General features: G+C 44.4%; 1 protein-coding gene across 4 annotated transcripts; it reads right to left on the reverse strand.

The window, feature by feature from the left end:
• Nucleotides 1-1,319: 1,319 nt before the first annotated feature.
• On the reverse strand, nt 1,320-15,621 carry LOC119485105 (E3 ubiquitin/ISG15 ligase TRIM25-like). 4 transcript variants are annotated; one of them, XM_037764411.1, is made up of 9 exons: nt 14,799-15,618; nt 10,699-10,794; nt 7,600-7,680; nt 7,218-7,370; nt 6,405-6,564; nt 6,220-6,258; nt 4,721-4,780; nt 3,910-3,984; nt 1,320-2,228 (listed from the first exon to the last, which is right to left on the reverse strand). In XM_037764411.1, exons 1-9 carry the CDS (start codon nt 15,399-15,401, stop codon nt 1,675-1,677), a joined length of 1,821 nt encoding a protein of 606 aa, XP_037620339.1. In that variant the 5' UTR covers nt 15,402-15,618; the 3' UTR covers nt 1,320-1,674. The 4 variants fall into 4 exon arrangements, with proteins under 4 accessions (XP_037620339.1, XP_037620338.1, XP_037620341.1 ...); XM_037764410.1 differs by having other exon boundaries at nt 3,910-3,987; nt 14,799-15,615; XM_037764413.1 differs by lacking the exon at nt 4,721-4,780 and having other exon boundaries at nt 14,799-15,621.
• Nucleotides 15,622-16,821: the final 1,200 nt, after the last annotated feature.

A 16,821-nucleotide genomic window follows, 5' to 3' on the forward strand; every position in this document is an offset into this window, starting at 1 on the left:
GTGATTAAAGGAATAGTTCAACATTTTGGGAATTTAACTTCGCTTTCTTGCCAAGAGTTAGATGATACCACGCTCATGTTATTAGAATCAGAATCACCTTTATTGGCCAAGTATGTTTACTTCCACAGAAATAGACATAACAGCTAGTAGCAAAGACAACAAAGCTGGACAAATTATAAATTACGATAAATATGAAACCACCGCCAGCAGCTGGTTAGCTTAGCTTAGAACAGGGGTCAGCAACCTCTTCAGCTCCTCTCCAGTGGCTCCCTGTGGATTTATAAAACTGGAAATGAATAACTGTTTTTTTGTTTTATTTATCATCGTTGTAGGTTCGAGAATAAAGTCAGAATATTGTAAAGTAATAATTTTACGTGTTATTTTGTTTTTTCTCGTAAAGTTATGACTTTATTCTCGTAATATTACGACTTTTTTTCTCATTAAGTTACGACTTTTTTCTCATAATATTCTGACTTTATTCTGGAGATCTCAGATGTTTTTTTTCCCTCAATGTGGCCCTAATACTCCGTAGTACATTGTCTCTTTGGCCCTCACTGCATTAGACTTATATACTATATACTTAGACTATAAACTGTGTTACGTTCATCACAATGATCACATGTTTTGCGGCTCCAGACAGTTTCTTTTTGTCTTTGGACAGTAAAGGTTGCTGACCTCTGGCTCAGCACAAAGACTGGAAACAGGGGAAACAGCCTGGCTCTGTTCAAAGGGAACAAAATCCAGCTACCAGCACCTCTAAAGCTCACTGATTACTGACACGTTATACCTTGTTTGTTTAATCTTAAAGTCGTAGTTTTACACTCAGAGGTGCTGAAGAAGGTGGATTTTGTTACCTTTGGTGCAGACAGTAAAGTCGTATCAATCTAACTCTCGGCAAGAAAGCGAGCAGGTATATTTCCCAGATATCGAACTATACTTTTAATTTATTCTACTTTAAAGACCTGCAATGTGGCGTACACAAAAACTTGCCCACATAAAACAAAAATGACCTCAAACGGCATGACAGGCATGACCCGAAGAAAAACATCTGCTACAACGTGGCCTTAAATCGCTCTAAATGTGGAGCTGAGGTCACTTTGTGCATCATGAGAAACTGAGACAGGTTTTTTCATGTCACATGGCAGTGTGAGTTTGTGGGTATTCAAGTAGTCGCAGGTACTAAATATTCAGCATGTCAGTGTAGGGAGAGAATTAAAAAAAGAGAAAAAAAAAATCCACCATCTGATACGTGTAAAATGTAAAAAAATAAATGTACTTACAACAAATTTTAGTACAAAGAAAACAATGTTAGACACAAATAGGGGTGAATACCTTTTAGTATCTTTGTTTTGCTGATTCAGAATTTTCTTGTTGATATATATATATATATATATATATATATATATATATATATATATATATATATATATGCATATTGAGAATTTTCTTTTAAAAATAATAAAAAAAGTATTTTACAATCAGAAGAGATTTTTTGTCAAGAGAGGCACTCACAGAAGGAGAGACTATGTATGGAAAAAGAAAAGTGTTTGGTTTCCTGACTGTGATGCTTCTTCCTGATGTTGTTGCTTCTCCACTAACTTCTTTTAGTGTTCAGAGCGAGCAGCCCTTTCCTGCAGTAGTCAGACGAAGGGTCCTGGACGAGGAAGGTCAAGGTTAGGTTGTGTTTCCATTGCCTGCCTCATGGGGGCTGATGAGCAGCGTGGAGTCCAGGTCCAGGCGGAAGGCCGGGTACAGCGGCTGAGAGAACGGGCAACGAAAGGTGTGCAGGAGCACCATCGTGTCCGACACGCTATAGAAGGACAGCGCTCCTTTCTGGCGCTCCAGGAACACGCCGATCCGGGGGCAGGGCGGGGCGGCTACCGTGGTCTTCCGGTTGTCGTGCCAGGCGGCGTATCCGGCGTGCGTGCACCTCAGCCGCCAGGAGTTCTCATTGCGCCCCAGCAGGCAGGGTTTTCCGCCGCCTTTGCGTCCGATACCGCGGTAGGTGACGCCGATGTCAACCCACCCGCCGCCCCTCCACTCCACCTCCCAGTAGCTGGCGCCGCCAAACTGGCCCTCCCTGCACAGGACCTGGGCCACCGAATCAAAGCGCTGGTGGTGAGGGGGGTAGGATTGGGGCTCCTCGCCACAGTGGGCACCCTGGGGCCCCTCCAGGAGAACCAGAGTAGGGTGGGCTGTATCGGGGTCCAGGGACAGACGGCATGAGTCTGGAGGGAAGGAAACCGAAAGAGAAGAATTCAGACGGAGATTTTTAGAAAGAAAAAACAACATTCTGCAAAAGAGACCGACGGGTTGTTGAAGATTAATCAGTGAGTTCTCCAAAGTTCAAAGTCCAAAGTATCCAGATTGGAAAAGTAGCCATGCAGGGATTTTTGCAGTCGCATAAAAATGTGAAAACAAGGCAAAGTGAGCATGGCCTACTGCTTGACCCCTACTGAAGTAGGGCCAACGGTTTCCTCCTTTTGGAACTAATGGAATTAGTCTCTTGAGCACAATTTAGCTTGTTATTAGCTCACCTTCCTCAGGATAACGTCAGTAGAAGACAAGAGTTCGAGTTCTACTCCGGAAACGAAATAGAAGTCGAAAACAAAAAATCACAGTTTTTGGCAAAAATTTTGAAGGAATTTTGTCAACAAAAAAAACACTTCAGGGTTTTATTTTGAAATGAAAGCAGGAAGTGTTGATTTAAACCCCGTACTTTATTCATTCATGGAGCCGTGCAAGTCACTGCATGTTCTACAACACTGTCCTGCACATATTTCAGAATAAAAGCCTTGTGTTAACAAATGAAGGAATTCTGTCCACAGAAAAAAATGCTTGAGGGCTTTTATTTTGAAATGAAAGCAGGAAGTGTTGATTTAAAAATAAGTCTTTACTTTTTTTCATCTCCGTAACATTTTCTACAGATAGAGACATTGAAACTGTAGTCATGTTGCTGGTATGATGTCAAAATACTGTCAAACGATCACTTTCACTGTCTGTTGTTCCTGTGAACCGCAAAAATAGGCGAGACCTCGAATCTCTAGAAGAGCTGACACGCAGCCAAGACCCGCGTGAGACAGTGTGGCTGCTCTAACCTGTTAACATGGACACCGAAATAAAAAACAACGGGTAACGCAGCCGCCACGCGCTGCTGACGTTCCCAGTGTGGGAAGAGTCTCTGGGAAGAGAGATCCAAAAACACAAGAAATGCAATTCCCGCTTATCTCCATGGGTGCTGCCAAAGAGAATGGAACAGAGATCTTCGAGACGGTAACTTTAACATCTCATCTAGCACCATCATGACAGAAGTGGGATCATGGTACTTGACATTTCCTGTTTCTCCTCTCTACTCTGCCACTCTCAGAGTTTTCCAGAGTTGACCGACCGACCGACAGATGTGAAGTCATCCGGTTGACATTTTGGCACAGAGGGGATAAATGACACACAACCCTAATCCTCCTCTGACCAAATGAATGATTAATGCCTAACAAGGTGACGGTAAGCTGTCTTCCTGTCAGCTGACTTGTTTCTGTCGGGACAAGAAACCGCTTTAAATGACGGACCTGGATGTCATAAATACGCTATGATCGCCATCCATCATTGATGAGGATCCAGACTGGAGCTCTCAGATTTCTCTACGGGACTCTCATTATCTGGTGAACTCCAAGCATGGAGAGAAGAAAGAGAGAAGGATGGAAAAGGAGGAGGAGGATGAGGAAAGAGTGTCAAAGAAAGAAAGAGGAGAGAAGAGAGAGATGGGGAATGACATGCAGGACGGTCAAACTGAAAGGCTGCACCAGAGAGAGAGAGAAGAGAAAGGATGCAGAGAGGAAGGGAAGGAGAAAGACAGAAACGTAATGAAGAGATGAAGTGGAGGAGGTGGAGGACAGTCGTGATGGTACTTACACCTGAGAAAATTCGCCCTCATCCTCTGATCAGCCGGCTGCAGAGACAAAGAGGACAGAGGGAACGACACCGGCGCTGCTGATACGAGACACACGAGAGAAAGAGACAAAAAAACTGGTACTTAATACTTAATACTCCATATTATGGAAATAAATGCATAGAATAAGAGTGAGGAGAGGGTGGCAAAGAGGGAGCGAGAGAGAGAACCAAAGGACAAGAGGTGAGAGCATTAGATGAAAATGATGAAAAATACATGCAAGAAAGGAAGGACCAAGCGCCACAAGAAGTACCGGGAAATAATGATTGCATAAATCCATTAAAATCAGATTATTCAGTAATGACACCTTGTTAACCTTACCAAGCATTTGTGCCTGTAGCATTAGTACCAAACAATAAAGTCACTACGTGTAGCATTTTTTATGTGAGTAGAATCTTTTAAATGATTTTAGAGGTGTTTACGTTTGTGGTAAAACGACACAATCTCAGTGAAAGTCGGTGCAGTTTTATGTGTTGCTTTTGGTTCATTCATCTCACGTTCCAGACACTCCCACAAAGAGGAGTCAAAGTATGAAATCCTACACACAGTGTCTTTATTATTAAAGAGTAGCTCTGCATTTTGGGGAAACACGCTTATTATTAACTCTCTGCAAGAAAGCGATTTTCCCCAAAAGTGGCGAACTATTCCTTTAAAGTTGATAGATTTGCTGCTGGTTAGTTGGGAAGCTTACAAAGTTGAAATCAGCTGTTTGTGTGAGTTCAAGGGTCAGTTCACCAAATATAATAAAATAACAATCCCACGTTTTCCACTTACCCCCCGTGGGATGTTGCCCTGCAGATGGTTTGGAGTTCTCCGCACTGAGATTTCTGCCACCTCCCCAATACAATGAATATTTGATATATTCTTAGAACAATACCAATCATAGCAAGAAAACAAAACAAGAAAACAATGTCCAAGTTCGTCTGGAGAATCCACGGAGTAGCTGTGGACAGTTTTCATTGTCAGTGAAACACATAAAAAAACTTAAAGGGATAGTTTGGATGTTTTGAAGTGGGGTTGTATGAGTTACGTATCTATAGTCAGTTATAGAGCGCTGCAGGAATGAGTCCTAAAACCTGGAGATGAGTCAGCATTTTAGCACTTCCTGTTCCCTCGTCTGGAAGTCAATGGGTTTTTAGTTAGATACCTGAAATAAGGTCTGTGGTTAACACAAGCTGAAGAGATTTTAACAGTTTGTTCTACGACATAAAATACGTCAATAACTACCCCACTGGTAAATTTTGAAGCCTTTATGTGTCTTAAAAAAAGCGGTTGCTAACAAGTGGCTAAATGAGACAACTAAACGTCATCACGCCGACTCGTCCTCCTTCTGGTGATTGCATTCACGCTTCAAAAATCATAAAGTGGGCTTCATCGGTGGAGATTATCTTGCTGAATAAAACGTGTAAGTATCAGAAACGTGTGTTTGCCACAGAGCTGATTTTCTGCAATAATCCAAAACCCAATAGAGGGAACCAGGGCGATGCTAACTTCCTGGTCACCCACAGAGCACACTATTACCTACAGTAGACGGCAGTTGGCACGTCCCCAGTTTGGTGAATCCAAACTAACTATTTAAAACACCAAATTCACACAATAACACAAAAAAACTAACCGATCGAGGCAGCGGAGGACCAGCAACTCCAGTGTTCTGCCACTTAAAATACTGTTTTTGTCAATGGAGTCTGCTGGCTCTGAAGAGAGCATCGACGTATACAACAGCTTCAGTTCCCCGTCGGAACAAGCTGTCTGATGGCGAGGGAAGGCGGTGAAAATATTCTAAATATAGCGTACACTTAAACTGATATTGATTGCTTTGCTCCCGTGCTGGTACTCCTGTCTGTTTCTCCGAACTGGAGGCGTGTCGACCGTCATCTACTGTAGGTAACACACTCCTGACTACGGAGAAGAACCTCATACAGCCCAACTTCTAAACATCCAAACTATCTCTATAAATAGCTGGACAGAGTTTGATTACTTCCAATTTAAACTAAACTGAAGTGATTCGAAGGAAGCAGAGCTGGAGCTGAGCCAGACTGGGTTGTATCAGACAACATCGCCCCGTCCTCTTCGGCCTGAATAATTAACACGTCCACTGTCTCTCGCAGTGTTAAATGTCATGTCAGAACCTCCAGCCGGGTAGAAATGGGTCACCTCAGACCTGACACTGTCACAGAGGGTGTGTGTGTGTGTGTCTGTGTGTGTGTGTGTGTGTGTGTGTGTGTGTGTGTGTGTGTGTGTGTGTGTGTGTGTATCGTGTTTCTTATGCTTACCTTTTACACACTCTCCTCCAGACACGTAGTTCTCATTGACTGGAAGAAAACAAATTGAATTTAGTGCACATTTGTATGCTTAAATCGACTTCATCCATGCTGAGACTTTGCAGTATTTATAGTATATGCTCCAACTTTAAGATTGCCCAATGAGCTAGTGTCTGCATGGAGGTCTTCTGCTGTACCTGCGCGGCTTATCTTGTCCACCTCCTCCCGGCAGACCTCCTCCATGCGGCTGCGCAGGTGGCACAGCGCCCTCCTGGCGCCGCTGAATCCCTCCGTGGGCAGGCTGAGGGCTCTAGAGTGCCGACCGGCGGTGAGAGAGACGCATAGCAGGGGAGCCGCCTGGGTCGATACAGAGAGAGAGAGAGAGAGTGGAAAATACAGCCTGGCATCTAGCATCCACAGCACCGCCCTCCCGCCCTCCCGCCCTCCCGCCCTCCTTAATTCCTTGTACAATTGAATTTGAAAATAGCACTTAAGCAGGTGCAGTCTTTTTCCACTGGTCACTGCTGACTCATTCTCTCCTCTCATCCACTCTTCCTCCTCCATCCTTCATCTTCAGGATAATCTCTCTCTAGGCAGAACGCACTCTGGTGACTTCTTATGGCCTCCAGGATGCATTAGATGTAATGGGTGGATATCAAATGCAATAATTGCTAATGTGCAGTGGTGGAAGAAGAACTACTAAGATCCTCAATAAGATCTGCACCAAGCATCCGAATGAAGATCCTTTACTTTTAGTGAAATATTGGATCATTTGTTATTTAAATTAAACCATCTGAAAGGTTTGGAGGGGAAATGTCTTTTTGGTGAAACTGCTATAAACATCTGAAACGGGGTCCCAACCAAGGGGCTACCTCCGGGTCTGAAAGTGAAGTAATAATATCCAGCAGACTTTTTGGTCACTCTGAGCTTCTCATTCTCATCCGTCGGTCTGAACTCTCTCTTTTTACGCCCGTCGCGTCCTCCACGTCGTCCCTCCGTCTCCACCTCACCTGTAAGAAATGGGCATTGTCCTCCGTTTGCAGAAGCTGATTGATCTCCTCGTCTCTCCTCCTCAGCTCCTCCAGGTCTTTCTCCAGCACCTCTATGTCCCGCTCCGCCCTCCCGACCACCGCTCGCTCCTTCGCCTCCAGCCTCGCTCGAACCTACGGGCACACGAATACATGTTCTAGTTTAAAGTGGCTTAGTTCACAGCGCCGTGAGTGTAGCACAGATGTGAGAATCAAACCGATCTGACCCACAGAAGTGATTCAGAGGAGTCTAAATAGGATTTTCTGTACCAACAAGTGTATTGGACAGATCTGAGCAACTCAACTCCAACTGCTACATGTACTGGTAACCTTACAGCTGATACCTCGAGGCCCTGCTCCTCACCTCTGCCTTGGTTTTCTCCAGACGGAGTGCCATGTCTGCAAACAGAGCTTCACTGTCCTCCAAAACAGCCGACGCTGACACCTGAAACACACACAGAGAGACAGTAGAAAACAAGAGTAGTTAGAGTAGAGCTAAGTAAATACTTAAAGACAGAATTCAAACTTGTAGAAAACTGTATTTTTTTTCACATAAGTACACGAGTAAAACAAAAACATTACATTCAGATTTTCTGAGATTTTCTGAGACTGACGGTACGTGTCCACAGGCTCCGTGCTTTCCACGCTCCCCATTCATTGTCTATGCAAGCAGCCGCGCAATGCATTCTGGTAGCGTGGCGTCACGATTCGAGAGACTAGGCGTCACAACGCCCGCTCCTTATTTGCATAAAGTTGAGGTCCTGGCTACTTTATGCAAATCACGGGCGTCCGACGCGACTCGCCGCCTCTCGAAACTCCCTATAATCTTTTAAACTAAACGTTGTTGATCCAAAATAAAGACAGATTCATCAACTGCATGGATTATTTCTCGCCTCAAATGTTTTCAGAAACACATTTCAGTGAACTATTTACGTGAAATAAGAGAAGAAAGTTTCCAAACGAGCCTCCATACTGGTTCCGGTTTGAAAGCTGGGAGCAGCAGCCAGCGGCGGGAAAGCGTTCGTCCAATCAGGAGCCGAGTGCCTTGTTTCTAGGGACAGCCCACCAAGCGTCCAATGTTGGGAAGCGTTGCGTCCCCTCGCAATAAAAAACGCCCCTGTGGACACGTACCATTAGTAAAAATATGTTTCTCCAACGTTTGGTGCTAATGCTCTAGTCAGACCGAATAATGACAAGAGTCTAGATTATGCTGCCAAATTCTATTTATAGCAGGTCTGAAAAGGTGTTTAAACTATCCTGGGACATGTAACGATCTACAGAAAAATAATAATAAAATAAAGCATAATATCATGTAGCTGTGGTCAGGGATGAACCTCCGCTATCTGCCAACATCTGAGGCCAAATTCAGGCTGATGCTTTAGTGAGCTAATACAGTGGTTGTGCAGCCTCAGGCTGAATGGATGCAGACGACGCTCTGGGGAGGGAGAAGAACAAAAGCTTTCCTGGAAGTCTGAAGGAGTGGCAAACTGGAACTTAAATTAGCTTTGCAGTGGAAACTGATACAACAGTGTTAGATAGAGAGTGTGTGAGCCTGATGTTAGAGCGGAGGTTGTGTAAATGTCTATATATATATAACCCTTTATCTCATGTGTGTTACATACAGCAGCACACATGAGATAAAGGGTTGTATAAATACTACACTACTGTATAGCATCATGTGAAGAATGACATGAATCCATCCCTGGGAGCAAAATACTCCCAATGACTGTTGCATACTATACTTAATCAACCTATAATATATATATATATATATATAAATATATATATATATATATATATATATAAATATATATATATATATATATAAATATATATATATATATATATAAATATATATATATATATATATATATATATAAATATATATATATATAAATGTATATATAAATATATATATATATATATATATAAATATATATTTATATATATATAAATATATATAAATATATATATATATATATATATATATATATATATATATATATATATATAATAAGTAACAATGATAATCGCCTGATTGCAATTATTTGAAGTTAGGGCTGTGTTTTGGCAAGAATCTGGCGATACGATACGTATCATAATACAAAGGTAACGATTCAATATATTACGATATATTGCGATTTTTTTCAAATCTAATTTTAGGAAAACAGTCATAGTATGAAAACACACCACCATATAATATCAGAGTAAACAAAGTCACTATGTGAAATGTCTCCTATGGGGAGTAACATCATTATACATGAATACAGTTGGGCTCATTGGATCCTCAAGAGTCTCAGCTTTACAGAGATACCCAATGTATGTAATTCATTTTAGGGACCCCAGGATGCAGAAATATTCAAAAACACCATTTCAGAAAAGGCGAAAATAACACATTTGCTGCAAAATGTGCTTGATTTTTGCCCCAAACTGCATGTGATTATCATAAAGTGGGCATGTCTGTAAAGGGGGAGACTCGTGGGTACCCATAGAACTCATTTACATTCACACATCTGGAGGTCAGAGGTCAAGGGACCCCAGACCTCGCGGCATGAAAACGGATTCTGTGCTCTACTGTATTCTGTAGGTACCACTGTAGACTATCAGAGTAAGCACAGGAAGTGCATTATCATCATACTGTCGGAGATGTGTCGTGTTTTTGTTCCGCTGCTTTACGCGAAGCTGACACACATCCGCCAACTCGCTCTCTGTCTCCTCCCCGGCTCTCTGAAGCTCTGTACTCCGCTGTTGTCTGGCAAAGGCAGCGGTGACGGCAGCGTGCACAGAGGTCCCTGGGTACCGCCCAATAACCTTATATTTTGATGTTATAAAAATGTTAATACATTGTACCTGAATTCACAAATATGTTGCATATTACTACTGACATTCCTGTAATATTACGTCACAACGGCTGCTGTATCAGCCGTGTGTTTACTACATGTTTATTTGCATATAGAGCGGGGAAGTGAGATCAGATCACAAGTGACCTCTCGAGACGCATTCTAACGCCAGGCGTGAACAGACGTACTTAAAGCTGTCCACCTGTGATCGGATCACTGAGGAACGCATGTTAATACCAGGTCTGATCAGGGCCTTAGACCACTAGGTGCTTTATAACTAGCACTGTTTAATAGTGAGGTTTTATTTTTGTGTCTGGTTCTTTTCTAGTTAGTTGTTCTGTTTTTTTTACAATCCTCTTTTGATTATAATTATTTCCTTGTATTAAACAGCCAAGCTTTTACCAATAATTAAACCTTTGTTTTACCGATTCAAAATGGTTTTATGTCGCTTCCCTTTCCCCCAGCGAGCTGCCTCGTAACAGAAACGTTTAAGACCTATGATGACATAATGTATACCATCAGGTAAAAACTAGATTAGCAAAGAAGAGCGGCCACCTTGTCTGTGTGTGTGTGTGTGAGAGTGTGTGTGAGAGTGTGTGAGAGTGTGTGAGTGTGTGTGTCACCTTGAGAGACTCTAGACTTTGTTGAAACTCCTCCAGCTCCCTCTCTCCACTCCGTGTCCTCCCCTGGACCGTCCTCTGAGACTCCTGGAGCTGCAGCTGTCAGACACAATTCAGGTATTTGTGAGGAGCATCTTCACGGCAGTCTCTTAAATTAATGTTTGTCCATTAGATGAAAGCTATAGTGATGTGGAACATGTGGGAACATCTGGTCTGAAGAGTTTTATTCTGGTATACTCTAAAAGCTCTAATGGTTAGAGGTATTTATCAGATTTTGCCATTGGAGTGTCTGGGAAACTTTTTTTTTCCTAATATAAAGAGTAAAATGAACTGAAATGTATTTGTGCATCCCAGACATTAAAAAAAAGTGTTGAGACTGAGAACCAATAGTATGAGCTTGGTGTCTGGGTGTCCTACTGTACATTTGTAATCTATTATGACACCTGTAGTGTGTCCATCGGTACCTGTTAAATGTTAGAGGTATTTATCAGAGATCTTGCCATTTGAGTGTCTGGGAAACTTTTTATTTTTTCCTTGTATATAAAGTAAAATGAATCGAAATGTATTTGTGAATCCCAGACATTAAAAAAAAAGTGTTGAGCCTAATCCTAAAGAAGTTGTAGTTTTGTTGCCTAAACCTAGTTTAGTAAAAAAAAAAAATTTCAAAGTAGGAGTCCTACATGTGCAACCTGCAGTGTGTCCACCGGTACCTGTCTCCTGTCTCTCCTACCTGTCTCCTGTCTCCTGTCTCCTGTCTCTCCTACCTGTCTCCTGTCTCTGTCACCTGTCTCTCCTACCTGTCTCCTGTCTCTCTTACCTGTCTCCTGTCTCTCCTACCTGTCTCCTGTCTCTCTTACCTGTCTCCTGTCTCTCGTACCTGTCTCCTGTCTCTCTTACCTGTCTCCTGTCTCTCCTACCTGTCTCCTGTCTCTCTTACCTGTCTCCTGTCTCTCCTAACTGTCTCCTGTCTCTCTTACCTGTCTCCTGTCTCTCCTACCTGTCTCCTGTCTCTCTTACCTGTCTCCTGTCTCTCCTACCTGTCTCCTGTCTCTCTTACCTGTCTCCTGTCTCTCCTACATGTCTCTCCTACCTGTCTCCTGTCTCTCCTACATGTCTCTCTTACGTGTCTCCTGTCTCTCCTACCTGTCTCTCCTACCTGTCTCCTGTCTCTCTTACCTGTCTCCTGTCTCTCCTACATGTCTCTCCTACCTGTCTCCTGTCTCTCCTACATGTCTCTCTTACCTGTCTCCTGTCTCTCCTACATGTCTCTCTTACCTGTCCCCTGTCTCTCTTACCTGTCTCCTGTCTCTCCTACATGTCTCTCTTACCTGTCTCCTGTCTCTCTTACCTGTGCCTCTTACCTGTCTCCTGTCTCTCTTACCTGTCTCCTGTCTCTCTCACCTGTCTCCTGTCTCTCTCCTACCTGTCCCCTGTCTCTCTCACCTGTCTCCTGGCTCTCTTACCTGTCTCCTGTCTCTCTCACCTGTCTCCTGTCTCTCTTACCTGTCTCTCCTACCTGTCTCCTGTCTCTCTCACCTGTCTCCTGACTCTCCTACCTGTCTCCTGTCTCTCTTACCTGTCTCCTGTCTCTCTCTCACCTGTCTCCTGTCTCTCTCTTACCTGTCTCCTGTCTCTCTTACCTGTCTCCTGTCTCTCTCTTACCTGTCTCCTGTCTCTCTCTTACCTGTCTCCTGTCTCTCTCTCACCTGTCTCCTGTCTCTCTCTTACCTGTCTCCTGTCTCTCTCTTACCTGTCTCCTGTCTCTCTCTCACCTGTCTCCTGTCTCTCTCTTACCTGTCTCCTGTCTCTCTCTTACCTGTCTCCTGTCTCTCTCTTACCTGTCTCCTGTCTCTCTCTCACCTGTCTCCTGTCTCTCTCTTACCTGTCTCCTGTCTCTCTTACCTGTCTCCTGTCTCTCTCCTACCTGTCTCCTGTCTCTCTCTTACCTGTCTCCTGTCTCTCTTACCTGTCTCCTGTCTCTCTCTTACCTGTCTCCTGTCTCTCTTACCTGTCTCCTGTCTCTCCTACCTGTCTCCTGTCTCTCTTACCTGTCTCCTGTCTCTCCTAACTGTCTCCTGTCTCTCTTACCTGTCTCCTGTCTCTCCTACCTGTCTCCTGTCTCTCTTACCTGTCTCCTGTCTCTCCTACCTGTCTCCTGTCTCTCTTACCTGTCTCCTGTCTCTCCTACATGTCTCTCCTACCTGTCTCCTGTCTCTCCTACATGTCTCTCTTACGTGTCTCCTGTCTCTCCTACCTGTCTCTCCTACCTGTCTCCTGTCTCTCTTACCTGTCTCCTGTCTCTCCTACATGTCTCTCCTACCTGTCTCCTGTCTCTCCTACATGTCTCTCTTACCTGTCTCCTGTCTCTCCTACATGTCTCTCTTACCTGTCCCCTGTCTCTCTTACCTGTCTCCTGTCTCTCCTACATGTCTCTCTTACCTGTCTCCTGTCTCTCTTACCTGTGCCTCTTACCTGTCTCCTGTCTCTCTTACCTGTCTCCTGTCTCTCTCACCTGTCTCCTGTCTCTCTCCTACCTGTCCCCTGTCTCTCTCACCTGTCTCCTGGCTCTCTTACCTGTCTCCTGTCTCTCTCACCTGTCTCCTGTCTCTCTTACCTGTCTCCTGTCTCTCTCTCACCTGTCTCCTGTCTCTCTCCTACCTGTCTCCTGTCTCTCTCTTACCTGTCTCCTGTCTCTCTCTTACCTGTCTCCTGTCTCTCTTACCTGTCTCCTGTCTCTCTCTCACCTGTCTCCTGTCTCTCTCCTACCTGTCTCCTGTCTCTCTCTTACCTGTCTCCTGTCTCTCTCTCACCTGTCTCCTGTCTCTCTCTCACCTGTCTCCTGTCTCTCTCCTACCTGTCCCCTGTCTCTCTCTTACCTGTCTCCTGTCTCTCTCTCTCACCTGTCTCCTGTCTCTCTCTCACCTGTCTCCTGTCTCTCTTACCTGTCTCCTGTCTCTCTCTCACCTGTCTCCTGTCTCTCTCTTACCTGTCTCCTGTCTCTCTCTTACCTGTCTCCTGTCTCTCTTACCTGTCTCCTGTCTCTCTCTCACCTGTCTCCTGTCTCTCTCTCACCTGTCTCCTGTCTCTCTCTTACCTGTCTCCTGTCTCTCTTACCTGTCTCCTGTCTCTCTTACCTGTCTCCTGTCTCTCTCTCACCTGTCTCCTGTCTCTCTCCCTCACCTGTCTCCTGTCTCTCTCCTACCTGTCTCCTGTCTCTCTTACCTGTCTCCTGTCTCTCTCTTACCTGTCTCCTGTCTCTCTTACCTGTCTCCTGTCTCTCTTACCTGTCTCCTGTCTCTCTCTCACCTGTCTCCTGTCTCTCTCTTACCTGTCTCCTGTCTCTCTCTCACCTGTCTCCTGTCTCTCTCCTACCTGTCTCCTGTCTCTCTCTTACCTGTCTCCTGTCTCTCTCTTACCTGTCTCCTGTCTCTCTTACCTGTCTCCTGTCTCTCTCTTACCTGTCTCCTGTCTCTCTTACCTGTCTCCTGTCTCTCTCTCACCTGTCTCCTGTCTCTCTCTTACCTGTCTCCTGTCTCTCTCTCACCTGTCTCCTGTCTCTCTCTTACCTGTCTCCTGTCTCTCTCTTACCTGTCTCCTGTCTCTCTTACCTGTCTCCTGTCTCTCTCTTACCTGTCTCCTGTCTCTCTTACCTGTCTCCTGTCTCTCTCTCACCTGTCTCCTGTCTCTCTTACCTGTCTCCTGTCTCTCTCTCACCTGTCTCCTGTCTCTCTCTTACCTGTCTCCTGTCTCTCTCTCACCTGTCTCTCCTACCTGTCTCCTGTCTCTCTCACCTGTCTCCTGTCTCTCTCTCACCTGTCTCCTGTCTCTCTCTTACCTGTCTCCTGTCTCTCTCTCTCACCTGTCTCCTGTCTCTCTCTCACCTGTCTCCTGTCTCTCTCTTACCTGTCTCCTGTCTCTCTCTTACCTGTCTCCTGTCTCTCTCTCACCTGTCTCCTGTCTCTCTCTCACCTGTCTCCTGTCTCTCTCTTACCTGTCTCCTGTCTCTCTTACCTGTCTCCTGTCTCTCTCTTACCTGTCTCCTGTCTCTCTCCCTCACCTGTCTCCTGTCTCTCTCCCTCACCTGTCCCCTGTCTCTCTCTTACCTGTCTCCTGTTCCTCTGTGCGTCCCCTCCGCCGTGCACCTCCTCCTGATCGGCCTCACACAGCAGGCAGTCCCCGCTCCAGTCCCCCCTGGCCTCGGCCTCTGATCCGCCCCCGGCCGGCTCCAGACCGAGGCGGTGCTGAGCGCACAGCCGCTCCGCCGGACTCTCCACCGCGGCCACCAGCTTGTGCCGCCGCAGCGTGCCGACCTCCCGGTGCGGCAGGACGTGCAGCTCGCAGAAGGACGCCAGGCAGACCAGGCAGGACTTGGCCGCCCGCAGCTTGCTCTCCGGCGGGCAGAAGTCGCACTGCACGTCGCCGACTCCTCCGACGTAGAGCTCCGGAGTGCAGCGCATCTCGCTCAGCTTCAGCTTGTCGACCACCTCGCTGAGCACCGTGTTCCTCCGCAGCACCGGCCGCGGGCTGAACGCCTCGCGGCACTGCGGGCAGCTGAAGTGGGCCGGGTCCGCCTGGTCCCAGTAGCCGTTGATGCAGGACATGCAGTAGGTGTGTCCGCAGGGGGTGGACACCGGGTCCTTCAGGATGTCCAGGCAGACGGGACACCGAAACTGGCTCTCCGTCACCGAGATGTTGGCCTGGGCCATGATCTGCTCCTAAACCCGGGTTAGGGTTCCTGGTTCCTGGTTCCCGGTTCCTGGTTCGGTTCAGTCCGCTGCTTGTTGATCCGGAGACTCCAGACTGTGTTGTTGTGGAGTGGAGGGGGGTACCAGGGAGGGTCACGAGCAGCGCACAGGAATAGCACTTCCGCAATGTCATCAAGGCTTGGTGCTTTGTTAGTGATGCCCTCCATTCAGTCTGTCAGGAGCGTGAAGGATTTAAAGGAGCAGTTCGCCCAAATTGCAGATTAACACATTTTCCCACAAATTGTTGGTTTTCATTTCTCCATTTTTTTTCCAACAGATACTGCACCCTGCCTCCACCCAGTACAATCTGAGATTTCGAGAAAAGAGTTGTAATTTAATGAGAATGAAGTCATAACTTTACGAGAAAAACAGTAATTTCCTCCTCCACAAAAGAGGCAGATTCCTACGACGGAGTATTAGGGTGGCCCCAATACTCCGTCGTAGGCGACTACCTCTTCCCTGAGGAAAAAAAAAAATTGAGATTTCGAGAATAAAGTCATAATATTATGAGAATAAAGTCATAAATTCATGAGAAAAAAAGTCATAATATTATGAGAATAAAGTCATAAATTCATGAGAAAAAAGTCATAATATTATGAGAATAAAGTCATAGGTTTACGAGATTTTTTTTTTAATATTACGAGAATAAAGTCCTAGGTTTCCAGGAAAAAAAGTCGTAATATTATGAGAATAAAGTCAGAAGTTTACGAGAAAAAAGTTGTTATGTTATGAGAATAAAGTCATTGGTTGAGGGGAAAAAAAGTCGTAATATTCCGAGAATAAAGTCATAAGTTTATGAGAAAAAAAAGTTGTAATATTATGAGAATAAAATCAGAACTTTATGAGAAAAAGAAGTCGTAATATTACGAGAATAAAGTCATAGGTTTACGAGAAAAACAAATCTTAATATTATGAGAATAAAGTCAAAGGTTTACAAGAAAAAAAGTTGTAATATTACGAGAATAAAGTCAGAAGTTTACGAGAAAAAAAATCGTAACATTACGAGAATAAAGTCATAACTTTACGAGAAAAGAAGTCGTAATATAACAAGAATAAAGTCATAATATTATGAGAATAAAGTCATAACTTTGCAAGAAAAAAAGTCCTAATATTATGAGAATAAAGTCAGAAGTTTAAGAGAAAAGAAGTTGTAATATTACGAGGAGAAAGTTATAGGTTTACGAGGAAAAAAAAGTCGTAATATTATGAGAATAAAGTCATAAAATTACGAGAAAAAAAGTCGTAATATTATAAGAATAAAGTACGAGTAAAAAATGTAGGAATATGTATTTGATTTGTGTCTTTTTTTGTATTTTATTTGTATGTTATGATATTGTAGATATTGTCTTAATTATTATTTTTATTTTTTTATTTTATATTA

Source organism: Sebastes umbrosus, chromosome 3, assembly GCF_015220745.1.
Source record: "Sebastes umbrosus isolate fSebUmb1 chromosome 3, fSebUmb1.pri, whole genome shotgun sequence".
Taxonomy (NCBI): Eukaryota; Metazoa; Chordata; class Actinopteri; order Perciformes; family Sebastidae; genus Sebastes; species Sebastes umbrosus.

Excerpts from the sequence above, each read along its gene's own strand:
- LOC119485105 (XM_037764410.1), bottom strand. The coding sequence starts at position 15,401 with ATGGCCCAGGCCAACATCTCGGTGACGGAGAGCCAGTTTCGGTGTCCC. Across the intron at positions 6,259-6,404 it reads GGACAAGATAAGCCGCGCAG|TCAATGAGAACTACGTGTCT; the intron begins GTACAGCAGAAG and ends GTTTTCTTCCAG. Across the intron at positions 2,229-3,909 it reads GAGGGCGAATTTTCTCAGGT|ACTCATGCCGTCTGTCCCTG; the intron begins GTAAGTACCATC and ends CCTTCCCTCCAG.